Source organism: Amblyraja radiata, chromosome 13 (assembly GCF_010909765.2).
Source record: "Amblyraja radiata isolate CabotCenter1 chromosome 13, sAmbRad1.1.pri, whole genome shotgun sequence".
In the NCBI taxonomy this organism is placed as follows: Eukaryota; Metazoa; Chordata; class Chondrichthyes; order Rajiformes; family Rajidae; genus Amblyraja; species Amblyraja radiata.
Window position 1 is genome coordinate 924,173 of NC_045968.1, and position 26,822 is coordinate 950,994.

The window sequence follows — 26,822 nt, forward strand, 5'->3', positions numbered from 1 at the left end:
CAGTTTTAAAATATAATCCGTCATTTAAATGACTAAACTTAGGAATGTCACACACATAAGTGACAAATACTGCACTACGGACGTCCCGCAGACATCTAGCTTAAAATCATAAAGCATTTCATTAGCATTTTTAAGAAATAGACAAGGTCGCCAACAAGTAATGAAAATCTGAAATTCAGCCATAGCTTGGGAGATATGTTCTTTCATTCTGCCGCATTTTGGCTGCAATCAAATCGGAAAGGTTTCCATTATAAAAAAGAACAAATTTATACATTTACAATAACAAACTTGAGAAAATTGTAATGGATTGTTACACTGGCATCATCTTATTCAAGACATATGAGAGTCAAAACTCTCAGTTTGTGTGAAATTTGTCAATTCCACTAGTGCTTTAGTTAGAAAACGTGATCTGAAGATTTTAACTATGCTTCTTTCTTATTGCAATTTAGCCCAATCATGTTAAAAGCTTATTAATACCTAGAAATGTACATTTTAATTGATGAAAATCCGCGAAAGCAAAACGCTATATCACAAAGAAGGTGACAGGATAAGAGTCAATGTATACTGGCTGGAATGGCTGTTCATGACGCAGCATTGGAACTAAACTCTTATACATGCTCATGTTGATGTGGATTTAATTTCTCTGCTGGCCTTGTACAGGTAATTTATTGCTTTATTTGCTTGTTCTCCTTGTGTGACCTTTTGCCTGTGTTGTTTTACACTTAATCATTAGCTTTTTGCAGCGACATTATCTGTGTATTGTTGCTAAAAATGCATAAAACATCATCAGGCAGTTCTACAAGATTATTTACCATTATCTGGTGGAACACATTGAGGATTTAAGTAACTTGTACAGAGAAAATAATTCTGTGATGGAGTAATTAACCTGAGACAAATACTGCCCACCAGAACTTCCTACTAGTGCATTCATCTTTGTGTCGAGATCTCTCCATCTCTCCATCCTCCCTACCCTATTAACACAATGCGATGCCCAATATAACAATGCATGTCATTACAATAATCCTAAATACTGCCGTTAGAAACCTGCTTTGTTAATGTAAGCATTGGATTATTTATGTCTGCCATAGAAAAAAATAAGCATGTGCAACTATCAAATATAAAAATGTTTTTTTTCTCATTAGCAACTAGTGCATAATTAATAAAGATGCAAATATTACTAAATACAAGGAGCGTATTTTCTACAAAGCTCAATTTTAGACTAAAGTAACCAAATGAAATGAGACTGGTTATGGTCAGATGTTCATCACACACCTGGGGGTTATTTTGCTTCAGATTGGTTATTTTGATTGAAAGGTACAGCATGGAAACAGGTCCTTCGGCCCATCGAGTCCATGCCAACCCTCGGCCACCCATTCACAATAGTTCTATGTTATCTGACTGTCGTATCCACCCTCTACGCACCAGGGGCAATTTACAGAAGCCATTTAACCTACAAATCCGCACGTCTTTGAGATGTGGAGACAACCGGAGCACCCGGAGGAACTGGAAAACATGCAGACTCCACACAGACAGCATCTTAGGTCAGGGTCGAACGCAGGTCTCTGGCTTTGCGAGGAAGTGGCTCTACCAGCTGCGCCACTCTCGCGGCAGTTTATTTAATTTATTATTCATCTACAGAACATGGACATCATTGAATTTTTTGCCTAAATCTATTAGTGGATCTATCAGTTTGGTGGATTGGGAGTCGTACACAGGGCATTTGGGGTAACAACAGAAGATTTATTTTCTGACAGAAAATTAGTGAGTCAGGTGAGTTTTTATGATAATCCAATGGACCATGGTTACAGATACTGAGATTAAGTTAAAAAAAAAACCCAAATAAATGAAATCTATTTAAACCCTCCAGCTGTACAGTGGCATCTGAATCCAGGTCTCTCAATGTGGCAGTTCACTTACCAGTAATCTACTAGACCCCTCACTTAGAGGAAGAGCTTCTTTGTTTTATATATTGTAACTGAAAGAATCACATTATAATATCTTTCATTATTTTTGCATGTCTTTAATTAATTTGTTCTATATTACCTTTTCAAATCTCTCGGTTCCTCTCCCCTGACTCTCAGTCTGAAGAAGGGTCTCGACCCAAAACATCATCTATTCTTTTCACCACAGATGCTGTCTGACCCGCTGAGTTACTCCAGCTTTTTGTGAGTATATTGGGTATAAACCAGTATCTGCATTTCCTTCCTACTCATTATACATATGTTCAAATGTATGGGGCAGAGTTACTAAAATGCTCTACTCATCAATAGGATCGGCAAAAATAAGCTTTGTGGCTTCAGCCTATTCCTTTTTCAGTCATTGATTATGTGAACGTGGTGTGAAATGGATACAGTATTGGTTCATATTCACACAGATTGTAAAGTTGTGTTCTTTTTAACGTATGACCGAAATAAATTATTCATTCAATCATTCATTCATTCATCAAGACAGCTGTTTAATTTACATTAAAGCAAGGAATTATTTGTAAAAATATTTTATTGAGTAATGAATGACTCACCTGACATCCATTCTTCTATAAAATAGAAGATAAGCTGTTCCTTCCCTATGTAGAATGGAGACCATTAAAGTTAGCTAGTACATGGGAATCTCCATATATTCATGCATCTATCACCATTACATCAATATTACAACATTTACTCTAATTCCAGGTATAGGACGTACTGCTTGTGGAAAACCATAAAACGTTGGAGAAACTGGCAATGGTGATCTGTATTGTAAAGTGAGTATTTGGTCCATAGAGGTGCTTTAAATTTATCAACAACCATTTGTAGGCTAGGTTCAAAATGCACTAGCAACCTAGCACTAATTCAGTCAAAAGAACGTCACCTACCCATGTTCTCCAGAGAAGCTGTCTGACCCGCTGAGCTACTCCAGCACTTTATGTCATATTTTGTAAACCAGCATCTTCAGATCATTGTTCCTACTAAATCAAGGGAAGTCATCTTTGGGAATGCCTGCTATTTCACAGTTTCAAATGAAAGGTCATAAATCTGAGATGCTGAGTATCTTCAGTTGAGTTTAGAGATACAGCATTTAAACAGGCCCTCCGACCATCTCCTGCTCACATGAGTTGTATGTAATCCTGCCTTCACATCCACTCCCTACAAACTAGGGGCGATTTACAGAGGCCAATTAACCTACAACCCTGCACGTTTTTGGGATGGGAGGAAACTGGAGCACCCGGTGGAGCCCCCTGCTATTACAGGGAGAACGTGCCAACTCCCCACAGACAGCACCCTGAGGTCTAGATCGAACCCTGATCTCTGGCGTTATGGAGCAATGTCTCTACCAGCTATGCCACTGTTCCAGCCCAATAGTTTTGTGTTTTATTGCAGATAACAATTTAAAGTACTTTTTTACTTGAAAATTCAAATATATTTTAAATATCTAAACAGAAAATGGTGCAAATGTTCAACATGCAATATCTAGTGAAATAATAAAGTCAACGTTTCATCAGAACTGGTGGAACATCAGATATCAAACAAACTTTCAGATGCAGAAACAAAAAGACTTAGGGAGAGACAAGGCAAGGAAAGGTTTGTGATTTGAATTAAATGGCTAATGACATAATAATAAACGATGGAAGAAAATGGTAATAAGACAGGTAAAGAGAAAAACAAATATTTAGCCAGAGGGTGGTTATCTGTGCAATTCATTGCCCTAGATGGCTGTGGAAGCTAAGTGATTGTGTATTTTTAAAGTGGAGATTGATATGTTCTTGATTAGTACAAGCGTCAAAGGTTATGGCAGGAGAATGGGGGTGGAGAAGGGAAAATTGATTAGCCACGATGAAATGGTGGAGCTGACCTGTTGGGCTGAGAGACCTAATTCTGCTCCTATGTTCTAAAGGACAGCATCATAAAAGCTTATTTCACTTGCCATTGCTTGACCTGCTGAATATTCCAGCATTTTCTGTTTATATGTCAGATTTCCAGCACCCACTTTGCTATGTTTTAAATATAATATTTTTTCTGGAGACACAAGAAGCTGCCGATGCTGGAATCTTGAGCCAAACACAACGTGCTGGAGGAATTTAGCGGGTCAGGCAGCATCTGTGGAGGGTTTGGACAGACAATGTATCAGGTCGATACTTTCTTCAGACACTCCCTCAGTCTGAAGAAGTGTCCTGACCCGACACGTCATCTGTCCATTCCCTGAAACACCGAGTTCCTCCATCACTTTGTGTTTTGCACAATGCTTTTTCTTGTATTATTCTTCCCCACAGTGGAAAAAAAAATGTTAAAACGATTCTCGTGTGATAATAATTTTAGAGTTGGGATTGAAATTTGGCACTAATTTCACTTTGCATCTTAAGCAAAGTTAATAGAATGCATTGCAATAACCTACATTTGTAAACCACTTCGACCCGAATACCTCCGTGAAGATCCAAATGTACTTTTTACTCCTTCCCACGTTGCCTATCAAAGAAAACAAATAGGTAACAGAACAAATACATTTTCACAATGTGAAAATCCAGAGACAACAATGAGTGAACACATCCTTTAGGGTGGCAAGAATCTTGGACACAAATTACATTTATATTTACTTCCTTATTTTATATTCAATTAATATACTTGCCATTTTGTGCCATTTGCGACCAAATATAAAATAGTTATTCTTACTGAAGAAAATAATTAATTATACCACATAGTGATTATTTTATTAGAAGTTGATTTTCTTGAGAATTAGGTCACAAATGATGGTAGTGGAGGGGAGAGGGTTGGCTAGAGATATCATTGGATATAATCCCCCCCCAAAAAATAGTACAGTTGTAAGTTTAAAGTAACACTGACAATAAACCATGAAGAAAAATTAGTGAAGTGTTGATGTCACTACAGCCACTTGGTTTGTTTTGCGAGATAGAAATAATTTTCTATCCTTTCTCATTAAAAAATCTTGAGGCAATTTTGAGTAAAATGAATACATGTCACATGCCTTGGGGTGTGGACAGGCTAGATGCAGGAAGATTGTTCCCGATGTCGGGGAAGTCCAGAACAAGGGGTCACAGTTTAAGGATAAGGGGGAAATCTTTTAGGACAGAGATGAGAAAAAAAAATTTCACACAGAGAGTGGTGAATCTCTGGAATTCTCTGCCACAGAAGGTAGTTGAGGCCAGTTCATTGGCTATATTTAAGAGGGAGTTAGATGTGGCACTTGTGGCTAAATGGATCAGGGGGTATGGAGAGAAGGCAGGTACGGGATACTGAGTTGGATGATCAGCCATGATCATATTGAATGGCGGTGCAGGCTCGAAGGGCTGCTCCTGCACCTATTTTCTATGTTTCTATGTCTATGCCAACAGTAGTTTAAATCAGTAAGGTTGACTTTAACTGGAACAGTATTATTGCAGTCCTGAATTAAATCATCTAACAAAATAACCAGTGTCATAAATGCTCATAAGTTCATGTTATTATGTTTAAGGAGCAGAATTAGGCCATTTGGCCCATCAAGTCTACTCCGCCATTCAATCATGGTTGATCTACCTTTCCCTCTCAACTCCATTCTCCTGCCTTCTCCCCGTAACCCCTGACACCCGTGCTAAACTGATGCAAGAAATAAATAACCCAATCTATCTTGGCTTAACATCTGTTTAAAGCTTCCAATACTTACTTTACTGACATATTCATCCATGAAACTATACCAACACATTTCAGGGAAGGTTCGTATATAAGCGTAATAATGGCCAAATATCGCACTACCCATATGCACAATCACAGACATGAGATGGTACTGAAACTTGTTCTGCAAAGTAAAGAGCAAACCATTAAAGCACAAACATGACATAATGGAAGCAGCAATCAAAGGTGATCATTGGAGAAATAAGTTTTGAAACTTTGGGGAGAGAGTTGGCAAGGTGGAATGAATTTAGAAGAGAATTCTAGAGGATTGATTGAGGGCCATGATGTCGAGAGAAAGGCCCACATTAGGCTGGAGTCAGAGAACTATGTATTGTGGAGACCTGAAGAAGACGATTGTGCATATGATGGATCTAAACATTAAAAGGGAACAAAGGGCTGAGGGCATGGAACGACCAGGAACGTTTTTAAACTTATCGTGTGGTGATCGACTAGTGGGACTGAAAGTTACTTCTAATAGAGTTTTAATAAGGAGGGAAATGGAGGGAAGTAAGAAGAGGGTTATTCCATTTGGATATGACAAAGAAAGGGCGGTGGACTGATGTAGAAGATACTGCAGAGGAGAATATGTAATCGCACAGATAATGGGGATTAGAAACTATAATCTCAACTCTGTGCAGAACTAAATACAAAGGACACACAGCACAACTATGTCAAGGTTTACCCTGTGCATTTGACGTTACGGACAGTAAATTTACATGGATAAGAAAGAAAATGGAACTAAAGTTTTGTTATTGGAAACCACCAGAACGAACTGTGCAAGAAGCACATTGCTTGAATATGTTGATGGTTGTTTATTGATGGAAATACTCCGGAAATGCCGGAAAGATCGTATACAATTCACATTAAACGCACCCTTTCGCTGTGAGATTCGTCCCCAAACTTTGCCAAATTCAAACTCTCAGGAAACTCCATAAAATCATAATTTTTGATTGTTTTTCCACAATTTGAAGAAAAGCGTTTCATCTGTAAACACAGTATTTGTGGATACAAAATCTTTCCATAGCTCTGTAAAGAAAAGATACAGTTAAAATAAACAGAAATATAACAGGATATTTTCATATTCTACTGAATGCAGAATGTAAATCTAGCTGAGGGCTACATTGCACTTTTCTTAAAATTGAGCGGCAAATGTATTCTTTACTATTTGACTGAAGAATGATGAAATCTTCTAAATCTGACTTAGTCGGTCAACACTTGCCTTCATTGTGACTGTCTTTCGTCCACATTGCTCACAATAGCACATGTTACCAGCGTCTAACCTTTGGGGTTCAAAGAAGTTGGCTAGAGAATTCTCCTGTTAAAATGCAAAGTGTTCAGTGTTAAATAATAATGTTTGCTCACTGCCTCCACCCATAACAAAATCAATAAAAGTTCTTTTTTTAGCATGTTACATAAAACAATGTAATTAAACAAATGATGGATGAAAGTGGAAATACGGTTTCAAATGTGAATTTTCTCCCTGTATATTTAATGGGCCTTTTTTGGGCTCAGCATATATTTCTTATTAAAACAAAAATCATGATGAAATCAAATATTAGGTGGCAATGTGTCACAGCTAATAGAGCTGCTGCCTCACAACTCCAGCATTCTGGGTTCAATCCTGACCTAAATCATTATATGAGTTTGCACATTCTCCTATTGACTGCTTGGTTTTCTCTGATGCTCTGTTTGTTCCCACATGTTTGGGTTGATAGAGGTCATTGTATGTGTCTTTAGCCATTGTACATTGCCCGGGTATGTCGGGCAGTGGTAGAATTTGGGTGAGTTATTGGCAATTTGGGGAGAATGAGAGGGGATCATTCCTGATATAATAATAGGGTTCAGATTCAGCCGTCATTTTAGATTGAATTCTACTCGCGTGTTGGGAAACATGCTCTGCAGAAAAAGGCTAGTCAACACAGGAATTGTTATAGTGTTCATGTATTGTCTTTAGCAAACTGGTTAGCAGCTTTCATTGCACCACAGTAAACGTGACAATAAAATAAACTCAAACTCAACTCCAGATATCAAATCAAATCTGAATGGATTTCCCTTTCAGGTTGATGAATAAGGCTACAGAGAGTACAAAAGCAACATTTAAACAAGACATTGCACATAATAACGTGATTTAACAACACTTACTATATTCTTAAGAGGAGTTCCTGTTGAGGGGTCGTATATTGAAAGTGGAAGAGTCAGCATGTTTCCAATCAGTTTAATTTCTTGCTGACATTCAATGCACTTTGTATATTCTTCAGTGGTAATAATGTAAATTTCATTCATATCTGTGATCTACAGCAAAACATAAAACAGCATTAAATAATTTGTAGGTACACAAAAATGCTGGAGAAACTCAACGGGTGCAGCAGCATCTATGGAGCAAAGGAAATAGGCAAAATTTCAGGCCAAAACCCTTCTTCAGACTAATTAACTAATTTGTTCTCCTTTCATTCCTGGCATTAAGGCGGAATTAGAACATAACCTCGAACAGTAAAGCACAAGACAGGCCCTTTGGCTCATAATGTCCAGGCTCAACATGATGCCAAGACCATCTCTTATGTACCTGCATATAATCCATATCCCACCATTCCTGGCATATCTTTATGCCTATCCAAAGTCTCTTAAAGCCACTATCATATCTGCCTCAACCACCAGCCCCAGCAGCACATTCCAGGCACTCATCACCCTCTGTGTAAAAAACATGCCCCAACAGATCTCCTGTAAATGCTGCCTCTCACCTTAAGCCTATTCCCTCTGGTATTCGATTTTTGCATCTTGAGAAAAAGGTTCTGACTGCCTCTCATAATTTGATTTACTTCCATCAGATTTCCCGACGTTCGTTTGTGAAAACAATCCAACAACTCTACCAGCGCTACTAACTGCCAAAAGTCCGCACCCTCTCAATGACTTTTGTTAAACCGTGCAGAAACACATGCAAATTTGGTTATCGCAATTTTTCATCTGCTGAAACTCTTTCATCTGATGTGTGCACAACCATACCTAATCCACATTTAATTAAAATTCCAATAACAAAGCATGCAAACATTGGCAGGCATTAACTTGGAGAATAAAACATATTGATTTATGACTGATCTCAACCATAACTATAAATACTCTTGATTCCAATGGGAAGAAGTCAAAGAATGATCTTAAATGACCAGTATTTCATCACATTCTGTTGGAAATAAATGTGCATTCCATGCAGGGTACAAGAACAATCTTTAAAGATATATCACCAAAAAAATTAAAATAAATGATCTGTAATGCAATTTATTAAAACAATCTAAATATATGAAGTTCTGGAAGATAACTGCTGCCTCTTATTTGTTAAAGAATACACTATGAATAACATAATGGAGAATCCCAACCTAGAACAAGAAACCATCTGGTATTATTTCAAATAACTCTTGATTTTCATTGTTTATGATGCCATAAGAAATCCTCAATTATATATAGTCTTTATATTTCATTATAGAGCACACCACCCAATGATCCGTGTCAATGCAAAAACATAAAATAATTTTGTGGTCAAACACCATTTGCAATACTTTATTTGGGATTTTGACTGCATTCATGCTCCTCCTGTCTTCGTGATTAGAATGATTTGTTTTCTACTGAGCTATAAGCAGCAGAAAGGAATCATCATTACTATAGGAACCGTGGGTGTGGTTGTGCTGTGGAGGTTGAGAGAAACAATGTTGAATATCATTGAAGATAGACACAAAAAGCTTGAGTAACTCAGCAGGTCAGACAGCATGTCTGGAGAAAAGGAATAGGTGACGTTTTGGGATGAGACCCTTCTTCAGTCTCGACCCGAAACGTCACCTATTCCTTTTCTCTGGAGATGCTGTCTGACCCGCTGGTTGACTCCAACTTTTTGTGTCTGTCTTCAGTTTAAACCAGCATCTGCAGTTCCTTCCTACACATTAAAATCATTGACCCTGATGCAAAACGGGAAGAGTTTGCCAGTTTTCGCTCCTTACCACCATCAGATGAAATGCACTTAAAGGCATAAGTTGAACCAGTAATAGGATGGCATGTGGCTGGGAGTGTAGACGTGGAGACAAGGAAATGCAAACTCTGGTTAACACACAGAAGGACATAAAGGACTGGAGTGAATCAGCGCGTCAAGCAGCATCTCTGTAGAACACGGATAGGTGGTGTTTCAGGTTGAAGTCATTCTTCAGACACTCTTAAGAAGCTCTCCACATGTGAATAATATATTGATACACAAGGGATAATTGAAATTAGGTTTTGTTAAAAATACTTTTACAACAAGTAAAGTGTATCCTACACTCTTGTGCTTAAGCATGATTGTGCCTATGTCTGAAGAAGGGTCTCGACCCAAAACGTCACCCATTCCTTCTCTCCAGAGATGCTGTCTGTCCCGCTGATTTACTCCAGCTTTTCGTGTCTATCTTCGGTTTAAACCAGCATCTGCAGTTCCTTCCTACGCATTGTGCCGATGTTTAGTTTAGTTTAGATACAGTGCAGGAACAGGCCCTTCGGCCCACCGAGTCCATGCTGACCAGCAATCCCTGCGCATTAACACTATCCTACAAGGGACAATTTACAATTTTACCAAGCCAATTAACCTTCAAACCTGTACATCTTTGGAGTGTGTGAGGAAAACGGACCCCCCCCCCCCGGGGAAAACTCACGCAGGTCATGAGAAGAACGTACAAACTCTGTACAGACAGCACCCGTAGTCAGGATCGAACCCATGTGTCGGGTGCTGTAAGGCAGCAACTCTACCGCCCTTGTAAAGATAAGCATTTTCAAAAAAATAATTTCCCTGTATCGAGGTACATGTGACAATAGAAGTATCAGTGAAGTGGAAGAACTTTGAAGAGAAGTATAGTCATCATCAGATTTGTATTATTTAATTGTTCAATACAGCTTGTTCTAACATATAACCATATAACCATATAACAATTACAGCACGGAAACAGGCCATCTCGACCCTTCTAGTCCGTGCCGAACACATAATCTCCCCTAGTCCCATATACCTGCGCTCAGACCATAACCCTCCATTCCTTTCCCATCCATATAACTATCCAATTTATTTTTAAATGAAAAAAACCCACCTTCAATGGAAGCTCATTCCACACAGCTACCACTCTCTGAGTAAAGAAGTTCCCCCTCATGTTACCCCTAAACTTCAGTCCCTTAATTCTCAAGTCATGTCCCCTTGTTTGAATCTTCCCTACTCTCAGTGGGAAAAGCTTTTCCACGTCAACTCTGTCTATCCCTCTCATCATTTTAAAAACCTCTATCAAGTCCCCCCTTAACCTTCTGCGCTCCAAAGAATAAAGCCCTAACTTGTTCAACCTTTCTCTGTAACTTAGTTGCTGAAACCCAGGCAACATTCTAGTAAATCTCCTCTGTACTCTCTCTATTTTGTTGACATGCAACTTATAAAGATCAACATATGTCTTCAGTACTTACAAGGTCTGTCCCCTTCAACTGGTTTTGTACCAGACAAAAGAGGGAACGGAATAATTCTTCAGCATCCATTTGAATCCCAACTTAAAATAAAAAATGCAGAAATAAAGTGTCTTTAGCAATTGGGAATTCTTAACATCTATTGCAAAACAGTAACAATGAAATATTTGACATCTTGCCCCAGATATTTTATATCTTTTAGTGTAGCAATGGCTCCAAGGATTTATACTGCAAGAGGAAATTGAATGTAAGGTATCTGGCTACAGTTTAGTTTAGTTTTGAATTAGTTCCGATACTTTATTCCACTGAAAACACTGCTACAAATGTATTAACCGATACATTAGAATGTTTCCATTTACTTTCAGGTATCAAATTAATGTCATCGTCTTAATCAACAGGGAAATAAAATAAAACTGATGCTGATAGCACACTTACTGTTTATGTGGTTTAACCTTAAGCAGTGAATAAATTGAAGAGGTGATGTAATTCTTCTTGCACCAGAATTCTGCAGTTTCTGGAACATTTCATCAAGTTGATACAGGATGTGATCGCGTGCATTTTTCAGGAAGCCTTCTTGTCGACACCTTTAACAAGGGACCAAAACAGGTTCATGAGTGATAGGAGCAGGATTAGGCCATTGGGCCCATCAAGTCTACTCCACCATTCAATCATGGCTGATCTATCTCTCCCTCCTAACCCCATTCTGCTGATTTTCCCCCATAACACCCACACAAATCAGGAATTTATTTATCTCTATGACTGAGTGTAACCTACTCTAAAGCAATGCCCTCTGTAGCAGTGCAATCAGAAACAGGCGGCACGGGTGATTTGAGGAAGGACATTCTTGCTATTGAGGGAGAGCAGCGTAGGTTCACAAAGTGAATTCCCGGGATGGCGGGACTGACATATGATGGAAGAATAATCAGAGGGGATCTTATAGAAACATATAAAATTATTAAGGGATTGATCACGCTAGATGCAGGAAACATGTTCCCAATGTTGGGGGAGTCCAGAACCAGAGGCCACAGTTTAAGTATATGGGGTAGGCCTTTTAGAACGGAGATGAAGAAAAACGTTTTCACACTAGGAGTTGTGAATTTGTGGAATTATCTGCCTCAGAAGGCAGTGGAGGCTGATTCACTGAATGCATTCAAAAGAGAGTTAGATAGAGCTATTAGGGCTAGCGGAATCAAGGGATATGGGGTGAAGGCAGGAACAAGGTACTGATTGTGGATGATCAGCTTGCTCGAAGGACGGAATGGCCTATTCCTGCACCTATTAATAATAATAATAATAAATTTTATTTAATGGGCGCCTTTCATACATCTCAAGGACACCTTACATAGTAATCGGAATAAAAACATATAATCGGAATAAAACAAGTAATTAAAGACATCACAGTGACACAAATTAAAAACAGAATTCAATCCAAAAACAGAAAATCAAAAACAGTGTGAAAAGAGAGCAGCGGCAGCCAAAGCGCGCCAGCGTCCACTCTCTCTTCACGGCAGCCATCTTGGACACAGACCTACAGGACTACAGTTAGACAAAAAAAAATCATCCCCCCACAATGGATGCCACTGTGGAGGAAGGCACAATGTCCAGTCCCCACCCCATGTTCACCCCAAAGTCAGGCCTATTGAGGCCACCGCAATTGCCTGTACGGGGGCCCGATGTCCCTGGCCGTTCTCACCGGGTGGTCTTGCCCCGGCGTCGGGAGAGTCCTTTCGGCGGCTGGGCTATTGTCTATGTATCTCTGTAACAACTACCTCAACTCGAGCTTTACTGAGATTGTCAGTGTCAGCAGAAATTGTAAATCAAACCATGGTCATTCCTGCTCTGTCGTGGATGTGTGTTTGCCAACTGAACAACTGTGACAGCCATATATCACCACACAATATTGATCATATTCTGTAAGGCTCTCATTTATAAATAATATAGTTCCTACTTCACATAAATAGCAACTACAATTCTTACATGATCTCATTTTGTATGCTCTGGAACATATGCACAGCAAAGTAGCGCAGTGGTAGATATGCAGCCCCACAGCACCAGAGTACGGGTGCAGTCTGTTAGAACCTGTGACCTCATGTGTGTCCTCCAGGTGCTCCGGTTTCCTCCCACATTCCAAGGACGTACAGGGTTTGTAGGTTAATTAGTTTCTGTAAATGGTCCCTAATGTGTAAGGTAGAACTAAAATACAGGTTGTTGTGTTCAAGAAGGAACTGCAGATGCTGGAAGATCGAAGGTACACAAAAATGCTGGAGAAACTCAGCGGGTGCAGCAGCATCTATGGAGCGAAGGAAATAGGTGACGTTTCGGGCCGAAACCCTTCTTCAGTAAAATACAGGTTGTCCTTGTCTGGCCCGAACTTGGTGGGCTGAAGGGCTTGTTTCCGTGCTGTATCACTAAATCAAAACTAACCAAATCTTGAAGGTAAAACTGACCACAATTTGATCCCAACAGTCGGAAGACGGGTCCTGAGCCGGAACTTCACCTATCCTTTTTCACCACAGATGCTGCCTGACCCGCTGAGTTACTCCAGCAGTTTGGGACCATTTCATAATTTTATACATTTCACATGCCAGTAGGTGGCACTATTGCTCAATGGGCTGTTGCAACTGGAGACTGTAGTGTTAGCTGTCAGTTCAGTTTATCATCAGTATATATTTTTAGAATTGTTATCAGTAAAAATAACCTTATAATGAGGAATAGTTCAAAGTGCAAAAGAAAACATGTGCCAATAATAAGTTGCATTTACTAAGGACCAGGGAAAATAGCTCCGTGAATGTGTTTTTGGTTAAATTTATAAGCATGTAAATGTGCAACACTGCAAATAATTAATGGTTTTTATAAATTACAAGCAAGTTAACTGGTGTTTTTAGTACATGATGGCTTGCGTGATGTCATCACATTTATAAAAGGGGAAGGCATGTAGTGTGTATTTGTAACCGAGGGACTTTTGATATAGTTGCTCTGGCCACTGCTGCTGGAGAGGGGGCTGCCTTCACCATGGGGGCTTTTTATAGCAGACTATAATGTACATAGTTACAATGTAATTGCAAACTCTAGTTGGAATTAAAACATATGAAAATATTTGATCCTATCCGAAAATTGCACCAGTCAGCAAAACTAGAGCTCACCTGGAAAGAAAGTTCCTATATTCTGGTGTCATAAACAATGTCTGCAGAAGGACATTGATACAGCAGCTGTTGCCTGTGTTCATGAGGCCCACAAACGCTATGGAAAAACAAACTTGTTATATTGTGCACATTGTGATATCCTTTACCTTTCATGATATGTAAACTTCAAGTTTTTATGAAGCAAAATTACTGAAGTAAACAAGTCAGCATAGTTAATGGGGTAAACATCCCACATTCACCCACATTTCACAGTATTTAATACACTGAACACAGTGCCACTGATTGGGGTTTTCCTCCAGAATTAATTACAAAGGAGTAAATTTCAACACAAAGTGGACATTTTAGTACCAATCAATGTAGATTATTTTCCTGGCCAGTAAATTACTACAAACAGGAATGAAATAGACAGTTAATCTGTTGCATGCTTCAGTCCCTATGGGACTGGAAGTTGGGAATGTAGACTTATACGTGTATAAATGTAGTTATAGAGACACGGAGTTATACAACACGGAAACTAACTTTCCCATACCGACCAGGATGCCCCACCTACACTAGTCCCATTTGGCCTGTGTCCCTCTAAACCTTTCCTGTCCTTTTAAATGTTATTATATCACCTGCCTCAACTACCTCCTCTGGCATCTCGTTGCTATATTTAAGAGGGAGTTAGATGTGGCCCTTGTGGCTAAACGGATCAGGGGGTATGGAGAGAAGGCAGGTACAGGATACTGAGTTGGATGATCAGCCATGATCATATTGAATGGCGGTGCAGGCTCGAACGGCCGAATGGCCTAGTCCTGCACCTATTTTCTATGTTTCTATGTTCCATGTACCCACCACTCTCCGTGTGATAAGGTAGTCCCTCAAGTTCCTATTAAATCTTTCCCCTCTCACCTTAAACCTATGACCTCTCGTTCTTGATTCCCCTCCCCTACCCTCCATGTATTTACCAGGTATCTATTCCCCTCATGATTTTATGCACCTCTATAAGATCACTCCTCATCCTCCTGCGCTTCAAGGATAAAATCCCAGCCTGGCCAGCCTGTCCCTATAGCTCAGGCCCCCAAGTTGTGGCAACATCCCCGTAAATCTTCTCTGCATTTGTTTTAGTTTTGTTTGATGCATTACATATACACTGAAGCTTGAGACCAAATTATGCCTAAATATGTCTTGAACCCACCATCAAATGACTCCTCTACTATGGTGACCCTCTAATATTTAATAGCAGACGCTGCAACACATGCCCCAAACCAATGGTAATATTCCATTGAATGATTATTCAGACCTAAACAATTGACTCCAAATGTTGAGCTGTGAAATGGGGCTTGAGTGAACATCATAACCTTTTTTACAAGAATGTATTGAAAGTACACACATAGTATTCGAAAATGAAATCAACCTGGGAAACAGGTGATGTTATTCCAAGTCTGTGGCAATTATTGCCCCCCTCCCCCCCCATTTAAAATGGAGGGAGTTCATTTTTTGAAAGATCTGGGAATTGAGGACTAAGGGGATCTGGCAGAGTGGAGTTGAGGCCTGGAGTAGATAAGCCATGATCATGTTTGATGATAGAGCAGGCTTGAGGGACCCGGTGGTCTATTCCTCCTTCTATTTTTACATGTGTTCCTGTGTTTACCCTTTATAATATGTTGAAAAGGACAATGAGACATGTAGCGTACACATACTGAATCTTGTGGGTCTTTGTTTATGGTCTACATCAAGGGTATTTCCATCACAGCTACTGCAGGCTGTTGCTTCATGAACTTGGTTTTCATTTCCGGCAGAATTCTCCATTGAATCAGTGTTTACATTTCTTTCCTGAAACAGATCGATGTGGAGAAAAATCATTTTGTGTGCAACTTCACCTGCAGCATGTGATCGATAAACAATTGCCGATAAACCAGTCCATGGAATGTTCCAAAGATAGACACAAAGTCCTGGAGTTACTCCACCAATCCAGCAGTACCTCTGGAGAAAAAGGATGGGCGATGTTTCGAGTTGGGAATTGTCCCAGCTTTCTTCCTGCAGTCGCCTAAAAAGTTGCCTAAGTGGGACAGGCCCATAAGGCAGCAACTCTACTGCTGCCCCACCGTGCTGCCCTGTGCCGTATGCTGGGTCATTTGAATGAAATGCAGATCAAAGCAATTATTTTTACAAAGCAACTACTTGAACATTTCTGGATTAGTTTTGTACTTTTACTGTCAAAGATCCAACACAGCTATGAAGATAGTAAATGCAGTAAAAATGCAGCAGATCAGGTAGGATCTGTGGATGCAGAAACAGAGCTGATGTTTCAGGCAGATGTACTTTGTCAGCCATGATTGGATCCCTTCATTGATATGAACCTTCATTGTTCTTTCAGCTTGAAAATAACTCCTATAATTTGGATTATGATGCTAATATTTGCATAAGGAGTTTAGTTTTAATTTTAGAGAGACAGGCCCTTCGGCCCATTGAGTCCAGGCCGACCCACACACTAGTTCTATCCTACACACATGGGACAATTTACAGAAGCCAATTAACCTACAAATCCGCATGTCTTTGGAAAGTGGGAAGAAACTCAGAATTGCTGTAGATTTGGGAGCAACAGCAGGAGGAGATTAGCAAGAGATAAGACTGATTGGCTCTAGCCCGAGTGGGAGGAGAGAAGTGAGTTAGTGCCGGGAAAACAGTTGAAAACTGAGGAATTTGGTTTGTAAATTGGTAAATCAGGCAATTTTACTTCGGAGTCACGTGAGTGACTACGTGAAGAACCCCGCCACGACGCATGCGTGACATCAGCAAACCATCCATCAGATTGGTAGCAAAAGTGATTGGCAAAATGGTGGCTGCCTTTCCAGCCACACAATTTGGACCTCTACATTCCCAAAACTTACAGAGAGCAAAAATACAAGCACTCTAAATTAATGCAGGTCACTTTGACAGACCTATGAAACTACCATTCAAAGCTAAAATGGAACTAAAATGGTGGATAGATAACATCTGGCTTTGTTCCAATCCAATCATTTTCAGTAACCCTTCCATGGTACTACAAACTGATGCCAGTGCACTTGGGTGGGGAGCCACCAATACCATCACCAGCTGTGGAGGTAGATGGACTGCTCAGGAGGCAGCATTATTACTCACACTGGGCATAAACTACCTGGAAATGTTGGGTGCATTCCATGGCCTAAAGTCATATTGTACTGGATCATATCACCAGCATGTTAGACTACAGATAGACAATACCACCGTGGTAGCATACATAACCACATGGGTGGAAACAAATCGACATCATGTGACAATCTGGCTAATACAATTTGGCAATGGTGTATTCCAGAGAGATATTTGGATATCAGCCACTTACCTACCAGGAAGACTAAATTTAGTGGCAGACACCAGGTCACGCAAATTTAATGAAAACACCGAATGGATGTTGAATAAAATAGTATTTGCTGATATTACAGCAAAATATGGAACACCAGATATCGATCTATTCGCATCCAGACTTAACCACCAGTTATCAAATTATGTTTCATGGGAACCAGACCCTGGGGCAGCGGCGACAGATGCATTTTCGCTGCATTGGGGGGAAATTGTTTATTTACGCATTCCCTCCTTTCTGCCTCATCAGTCGGGTATTAAGGAAAATACAACAAGACTCTGCGTCTGGTATTTTGGTAGTACCCGATTGGCCTACTCAACCATGGTTCCCAGTGGTATTAAACATGGTATTAGAACCATGTATCACCATCCCACATAGACCAGATTTATTGCTACATCCCGTAACAAGGGATAGCCACCCATGCCATAAACATTTGAACTTATTAATTTGTAGAGTTTAAAAACTCCTCTACTACAACTGGGACTGACGGACCGAACAGTGAACATGATCTCGGCGGCCCAAAGATAGTCAACCAAAAAACAGTATCTGGTCTATATCAGGAAGTGGGAGATGTACTGCCATAAAAACAACATCACCTACAGAGACATGAACATCCCGTCTGTTCTGGAATATCTGGCAGGCCTCCACTATGATGAGGGGCTCAGTTACAGTGCCATCAACTGCGGCAGAAGTGCCCTATCGACTTACCTATGGCAGGGGACAGAGCGTTACTCTGTTGGGACTCACCCCCTGGTAACAAAACTTATGAGGGGAATTTTAAATACTAATCCCCCAAGAACCAGGTACTCCCAAATATGGGATGTGAGTATTGTCCTGAAGATGCTCAGGAATTGGTCTCCAGCAACAGCTCTGTCCCTACACAGACTGACATTAAAAACAGTCATGCTAATGGCATTGGTCACGGCACAGAGGGTACAGTCACTGCATAAACTAAGACTGGACAACATGACTTCCTCAACAGAAAATATTATGTTTCATATCTATGAGTTAGTAAAGCAGGACAGACAGGGATCAGCAGGCCTCAATATACAATTTAGGTCAAACCCAACAGATGACCGTCTGTGTATAGTAAGACATCTGTCGTTATACATGGAGAAAACGAAAATCCTAAGAGGCAATGGGAAGGCACTTTTTGGTCAGCCACAAGCAACCACACAAAAGAGTGACGGTCCAGACCATCTCAAGATGGCTGAAACAGGTGCTAACACAGGCTGGGGTGGATACTAATATTTTTAAATCTCATTCCACCAGGGCTGCAGCTACATCGGCAGCGATACAGTTGGATGTACCAATGGACCAAATCCTCAAGGCAGCAGGATGGTCTGGGGGAAAAAACATTCCAATTATTTTACAACAAACCAATAATGAAACCTGGAACGTTTGCAGAAACAATTTTAAGTTCTGTAAATTAATTTAAACCCATAAAAAGGGGTTATAATTTTGTGTTAATAAATTTTATGATTTCAATGTCGAATTCATGTCCAAATTATGTTAACACAATTCCTCCTACAGTCATCAAGGCAGACGTGATGCATGGACTCGTTTCCACGGCATGAAATCACAGAGCTTTAAAATCTTCTTGTAGTCACTCACGTGACTCCGAAGTAAAATAGTAAGATTAAACGAGAACTTACCAGTTTGAAGTTTGATCTGTATTTTATGAGGAGTTACGATGAGGGATTACGTGCCCTCCGCTCCCACCCTTGATCATATACTCAACTGGTATCTCTTCTCTAATCTTACTATGTTTAGTCATTACAGTTATCTGTGATTTCACACCGCTGCTTTGAAGAATGACACGCATGCGTCGTGGCGGGGCTCTTCACGTAATCCCTCATCGTAACTCCTCATAAAATACAGATCAAACTTCAAACTGGTAAGTTCTCGTATAATCTTACTATTTATCAGTCAATTTAAGCAAGACTGCTCTTAGGGAGCGGCAGTGAGTGAGCGGCCTTGTGAGGGAAGTGCGAGTCTTTGGCTCGAGAGTCTTAGGAGAGGAGACCATGCAATACGCTTGAGAGGTAGAGACGAAAGAAAGAGATGTCAGGCAAGCTGATTCAGTCCGATACTTGCAGTATGTGGGAGGTCAAGGACACTGCTGGTGCCTCTGGCTGCTACAAATGCGAGAAGTGCATCCAGGTAGAGCTCCTGAAGGACCGTGTTGGGGAACTGGAGAAGCAAGTGGATGACCTCCGGTTCGTCTGAGAAACGGAGTCGTTCCTCGACAAGTCCTACAGTACGATTGTTACACCTAAGGTACTGGAAGAGAGAAGGTGGGAGACAGTGAGAAAGGGAGGGAAGCATGGAATGCAAACGTCCCCGGGTGTTGTACCTCTTGTGAACAGGTTCACCCACTTAGAAGCTGTCGGGACAGAAGACGTGTTTACACTGAGCGGCAGACTTGCTTGCGATGCGAATAGGGCTGTTGAGCCAAAACCAAAAAGGCCTAAGGCAGGCAACGCCATTGTAGTGGGAGACTCCATTGTGAGAGGTACGGACAGGGGTTTCTGCGGCAACAGACGGGATGCGAGGATGGTGTGCTGCCTTCCTGGTGCCAGGATCCAGGATGTCACGGACAGAGTGCAGAAAATCTTCAAGGGCGAAGGTGAACATCCGGAAGTGGTAGTGCATGTCGGCACAAACGATGTCGGAAAGAAGGGGATGAATATTCTGCAGCGTGACTTTAGAGAGCTCGGAAAAATGCTGAAAAGCAGGACCTCCAGGGTTGTTATCTCCGGTTTGCTTCCAGTTCCTCGTGCTGGCGAGAGCAGGAACAGGGAGATACGGGACCTGAACGTGTGGCTGAGGAACTGGTGCACGGGGCAGGGATTTAGATTCTTAGATCACTGGGATCTGTTTTGGGGTAAGGGGGAACTGTACAAAAGGGCCGGATTGCATCTTAACAGGTGGGGGACCAGCATTCTGGCAGGTAGATTTGCCACTGCTACACGGGTGGTTTTAAACTGAATAAGGGGGGTGGGGTGTCGAATGGGATAGTGGAGGATGGAGTTAAAGGGAAAGGGTTTCTTAAATGTGTGAGTGTAGAGACAGAGGGGTGTGAAATGAGGGTAGAAGCAATAGGTAGCAAGGTGAAAAGTAAAAGTGGCAGGCCGGCAAATCCAGGGCAAAAATCAAAAAGGGCCACTTTTCAGCTTAATAGTATAAGGGTGTTGTAAAAACAAGCCTGAAGGCTTTGTGTCTCAATGCAAGGAGCATTCGTAATAAGGTGGATGAGTTGAATGTGCAGATAGCTATTAATGACTATGATATAGTTGGGATCACGGAGACATGGCTCTAGGGTGACCAAGGCTGGGAGCTGAACATCCAGGGATATTCAATATTCAGGAGGGATAGACAGAAAGGGAAAGGAGGTGGGGTAGCGTTGCTGGTTCTAGAGCAGATTAACGCAATAGAAAGGAAGGACATTAGCTTTGAGGATGTGGAATCGATATGGGTAGAGCTGCGAAACACTAAGGGGCAGAAAACGCTAGTGGGAGTTGTGTACAGGCCACCTAACAGTAGTAGTGGAGTTGGGGATGGCATCAGACAGGAAATTAGAAATGCGTGCAATAAAGGTAAAACAGTTATAATGGGTGACTTCAATCTACATATAGATTGGGTGAATCAAATTGGCAAGGGTGCTGAGGGAAGAGGATTTCTTGGAATGTATGCGGGATAGTTTTCTAAACCAACATGTAGAGGAACCAACGAGAGAGCGGGCTATTCTAGACTGGGTATTGAGTAATGAGGAAGGGTTAGTTAGCAGTCTTGTTGTGCGTGGCCCCTTGGGCAAGAGTGACCATAATATGGTTGAGTTCTTCATTAGGATGGAGAGTGACATCGTTAATTCAGAAACAAGGGTCCTGAACTTATAGAAAGGTAACTTTGAGGGTATGAGACGTGAATTGGCTAAGATAGACTGGCGACTGATTCTTAATGGGTTGACGGTGGATATGCAATGGAAGGCATTTAAAGGCTGCATGGATGAACTACAAAAATTGTTCATCCCAGTTTGGCAAAAAAATAAATCAGGGAAGGTAGTGCATCTGTGGATAACAAGGGAAATCAGGGATAGTATCAAAACAAAAGATGAAGCGTACAAATTAGCCAGAAATAGCAGCCTACCAGAGGACTGGGAGAAATTCAGAGACCAGCAGAGGAGGACAAAGGGCTTAATTAGGAAAGGGAAAATAGATTATGAAAGAAAACTGGCAGGGAACATAAAAACTGACTGCAAAAGCTTTTATAGATATGTGAAGAGAAAAAGATTAGTTAAAACAAATGTAGGTCCCTTGCAGTCAGAAACGGGTGAATTGATCATGGGGAACAAGGACATGGCAGACCAATTGAATAACTACTTTGGTTCTGTCTTCACTAAGACATAAAAAATCTGCCGGAAATAGCAGGGGACCGGGGATCAAATGAGATGGAGGAACTGAGTGAAATCCACGTTAGCCGGGAAGTGGTGTTAGGTAAATTGAATGGATTAAAGGCCGATAAATCCACAGGGCCAGATAGGCTGCATCCCAGAGTACTTAAGGAAGTAGCCCCAGAAATAGTGGATGCATTAGTGATAATTTTTCAAAACTCTTTAGATTCTGGAGTAGTTCCTGAGGATTGGAGGGTAGCTAATGTAACACCACTTTTTAAAAAGGGAGGGAGAGAGAAAACAGGGAATTACAGACCAGTTAGTCTAACGTCGGTAGTGCTAGAATCAGTTATTAAAGATGGGATAGCAGCACATTTGGAAAGTGGTGAAATCATTGGACAAAGTCAGCATGGATTTATGAAGGGTAAATCATGTCTGACGAATCTTATAGAATTTTTCGAGGATGTAACTAGTAGAGTGGATAAGGGAGAACCAGTGGATGTGTTATATCTGGACTTTCAGAAGGCTTTCGACAAGGTCCCACATAAGAGATTAGTATACAAACTTAAAGCACATGGTATTGGGGGTTCAGTATTGATGTGGCTAGAGAACTGGCTGGCAGACAGGAAGCAAAGAGTAGGAGTAAACGGGTCCTTTTCACAATGGCAGGCAGTGACTAGTGGGGTACCGCAAGGCTCAGTTCTGGGACCCCAGCTATTTACAAGGGAATTGAATGCAACATCTCCAAGTTTGCAGATGACATGAAGCTGGGGAGCAGTGTTAGCTGTGAGGAGGATGCTAGGAGGCTGCAAGGTGACTTGGATAGGCTGGGTGAGTGGGCAAATGCATGGCAGATGCAGTATAATGTGGATAAATGTGAGGTTATCCACTTTGGTGGCAAAAACAGGAAAGTAGATTATTATCTGAATGGTGGCCGATTAGGAAAGGGGGAGATGCAACGAGACCTGGGTGTCATGGTACACCAGTCATTAAAAGTAGGCATGCAGGTGCAGCAGGCAGTGAAGAAGGCGAATGGTATGTTAGCATTCATAGCAAAAGGATTTGAATATAGGAGCAGGGAGGTTCTACTGCAGTTGTACAGGGTCTTGGTGAGCCCACACCTGGAGTATTGCGTACAGTTTTGGTCTCCTAATCTGAGGAAAGACATTCTTGCCATAGAGGGAGTACAGAGAAGGTTCACCAGACTGATTCCTGGGATGTCAGGACTTTCATATGAAGAAAGACTGGATAGACTCGGTTTGTACTCGCTAGAATTTAGAAGATTGAGGGGGGATCTTATAGAAACTTACAAAATTCTTAAGGGGTTGGACAGGCTAGATGCAGGAAGATTGTTCCCGATATTGGGGAAGTCCAGAACAAGGGGTCACAATTTAAGGATAAGGGGGAAATCTTTTAGGACCGAGATGAGGAAAACATTTTTCACACAGTGAGTGGTGAATCTCTGGAATTCTCTCCCGCAGAAGTTAGTTGAGGCCAGTTCATTGGCTATATTTAAGAGTGAGTTAGATGTGGCCCTTGTGGCTAAAGGGATCAGGGGGTATGGAGAGAAGGCAGGTACAGTATACTGAGTTGGATGATCAGCCATGATCATATTGAATGGCGGTGCAGGCTCGAAGGGCCGAATGGCCTACTCCTGCACCTATTTTCTATGTTTCTATGAAACTGGGGCATCAGGAGAAAATCACGCGGTCACAGGGAGAATGTACAAACACCCTTTGTCAGGATCGAACCCGGGTCTCTGGCGCTGTAAGGCAGCTACTCTACCGATGCGCCACTGTGCAGTTATATTTAACTGAAGTCATATACTTTGGTACTTTTGTTTAGCAGAGTGGATTTCTTATATTTAAATATCACTATGCACCAGGGGACTGAGAGATTACCTGTGCTGGTTCGCCGACTGTTCTGACGCATGGGTCTGTAATCTTCACTAAACGCTCTGATCTTTGAGAGATTTGGATGATTATGTTACCCATTGAGTCCGTTAGTCCTTGGGAAGGTCGCTCACTAAGATAATCTTGATATGCGGAATCTCTCTGCAAATAAGAAAGGAAAAAAAATTATTTAACATATTGCACGGACACAGGTTTTTTGGTACTTAAGTGTTGATGGTTCACCCCCATACTGCAAGTAGACAATAGGCAATAGGTGCAGGAGTAGGCCATTCGGCCCTTCGAGCCAGCACCACCATTCACTGTGATAATGGCTCATCATCCACAATCAGTACCCCATTCCTGCCTTCTCCTCATATCCCTTGACTCTGCTATCTTTAAGAGCTCTATCCAACTCTCTTGAAAGCATCCAGAGAATTGGCCTCCACTGCCTTCTCAGGCAGAGAATACCACAAATTCACAACCCTCTGTGTGAAAATGTTTTTCCTCATCTCCATTCTAAATGGCCTACCCCTTATTCTTAAACTGTGGCCCCTGGTTCTGGACTCCCCCAACATCGGGAACATGTTTCCTGCCTCTAGCATGTCCAAACCCTTAATAACCTTATATGTTTCAATAAGAACCCTCTCATCCTTCTAAATTCCAGAGAATACAAGCTCAGCTGTTCCATTCTCTCAGCATATGACAGTCCTGCCAACTCGGGAATTAACCTTGTGCACCTACGCTGCACTCCCTCAATAGCAAGAATGTCCTTCCTCAAATTTGGAAACCAAAACTGCACACAATAGTCCAGGTGTGGCTCACTAGGGCCCAGTACAACTGCAGATGGATCTTTTTGCTCCCATACTCAACTCCTCTTGTTATAAAGGCCAACATGCCATTTGCTTTCTTCACTGCCTGCTGCACCTGCATGCTTACTTTTGGTGACTGATGAACAAGGACCCCCAGATCCCGTTGTACTTCCCCTTTTCCCAACTTGTCACCATTCAGACAACAATCTGCCTTCCTGTTTTTGCCATCAAAGTGGATAACCTTGCATTTATCCACATTAAACTGCATCTGCCATGCATCTGCCCACTTGCCCAATCTGTCCAAATCACCCTGCATCCTCATAGCATCCTCACAGTTCACACTGCCACCCAGCTTTGTGTCATCTGCAAATTTGCTAATGTTACTTTTAATCCCTTCACCTACATCATTAATGTACATTGTAAATAGCTGCGGTCCCAGCACGGAGCCTTGCGGTACCCCACTAGTCACTGCCTGCCATTCTGAAAGGGAGCCGTTAATCCCTACTCTTTGTTTCCCGTCTGCCAACCAATTTTCTATCCATCCGGGTTCGATCCTGACTTCGGGTGCAATCTGCGTGATTTGCACGTACTCCCTGTGACCACATTACTAAAATCGTTGTTCCTAACGTCCCAATGACGTGCGGGTTTGCATGTAAAACTGCCCCCAATGGATGCAAAAGTGGGATAGCAGAATTACGGTGAATGGGTGAGGACGGTCTGGGCCGAAGGACCTGTTTCCATGCTGTGACCAAACTAAAATAATAATCTGCACCATGTCGCAGAGTGATAGAGAAATGGGATTAAACCTTTGAAATAACACAGAGCGCTGAAGTAACAATGGGTCAGGCAGCATCTCAGGAGAAAAAGGATAGGTGATGTTTTGGACCCTTATTCAGACTGAAAGAGGGGGGGGGGGCGAGGAGGGGGCCAGGACAAATCAGGGGGGCTACAGATTACCTCAAGGCAGGGTGTTTCCCTGATAGGCTCATTGTGCCTGACCCGCTGATTTATGTTGGTTTAAACCGAAGATAGACACAAAAAGCTGGAGTCATTCAGCGGATCAGGCAGTATCTCTGGGGGAAAGGAATATGTGACGTTCAGGGTCGCGATCCTTCTTCAGACATTATGTCCACCTTTGGTACACACCCGCATTCTGTGGTTCTTTGTTTTTACACATTTCAGATTCGTGAGAAAGCAAGTCTCATTCCCGCTGTGCCTTTCAGATAGTGTGAGGCAGGATAGAGCAGAAACAAGCATGAAGGAGGTTATGCTTTACCATTACCCGAGTTGGATACGTTTCCCCGTAGGATCTCGGCTGACGATATTGAAGGATGTCGGCCGGGATCCGAGAGTAGAGGTCTCGGCTGCTGCTGCCGCCGATTATGTCCCAACTCCTTCCGTCGTAGTACTGGGACCAGTCGTGGGTTGTAGATCTGGACTGGTTCACGGTCCTCCTCTCCGACCGAATCCAAGCGTACTCGCTGTAGGACATGGTGCTGCACCCACCGGGCACTCGATGGCACACGGGCTAGGCTAGGTCAGGCCGCTCGCTGCTCCTCACAGTTTCCACGCAAACGAAACTGAAACTCTGCTCTTGATTCCCTCGTCGCAGCAACGACAGCTCCAGCTTCACAACACAAACAGACACAAACACCTCCTTGCCCAGAAACACGACCGACCCAGCAGCAGACTCCACGTTTACAGCGTGTTGTGTTGTATTTCAGACTGCCGACATCTTTGTCAGCATACGGCACTCACTTTTATTGTGATTACGTTTCAAACTTAAGAGCGTCCGCTTGAGGGGGCTTCAGTCTAACGGGTTGATTCAGAGTTAAAAGCAGAGCCACATTGGGGCACAGGGGTTCAATGGGCTATGTGAACTCATCTAATGCGGCAAGCGAAGCAACAAATGTTTTGTTCATAAGAGTCATACAGTGTGGAGACCAACCTGCCCACACCGCCCAACATGTCCCATCTACACCAGTCTCACCTGCCTGGGTTCGGCCCATATCCCTCTAAACGTGTCCTATCCATCTCCCTGTCTAATTGCTTATGAAACGTAGCGATAGTACCAGCCTCAACTACCTCTTCTGGCAGCTCGTTCCATACACCCACCACCTTTTGTGTGAAAAAGTTACCC

The 26,822-nt window shown here is 41.8% G+C and overlaps 1 protein-coding gene across 1 annotated transcript; it reads right to left on the reverse strand.

The window, feature by feature from the left end:
- On the reverse strand, window positions 1-26,446 carry LOC116979524 (ubl carboxyl-terminal hydrolase 18-like). Its single transcript, XM_033031053.1, has 14 exons — window positions 25,965-26,446; window positions 23,883-24,035; window positions 15,909-16,042; window positions 15,402-15,409; window positions 14,228-14,324; window positions 11,520-11,668; window positions 11,088-11,167; window positions 7,782-7,931; window positions 6,859-6,954; window positions 6,513-6,665; window positions 5,632-5,763; window positions 4,369-4,439; window positions 2,519-2,563; window positions 1-222 (listed from the first exon to the last, which is right to left on the reverse strand). The coding sequence occupies exons 1-14, from the start codon at window positions 26,172-26,174 to the stop codon at window positions 204-206; spliced, it is 1,497 nt and encodes a 498-aa protein (XP_032886944.1). The 5' UTR covers window positions 26,175-26,446; the 3' UTR covers window positions 1-203.
- Window positions 26,447-26,822: the final 376 nt, after the last annotated feature.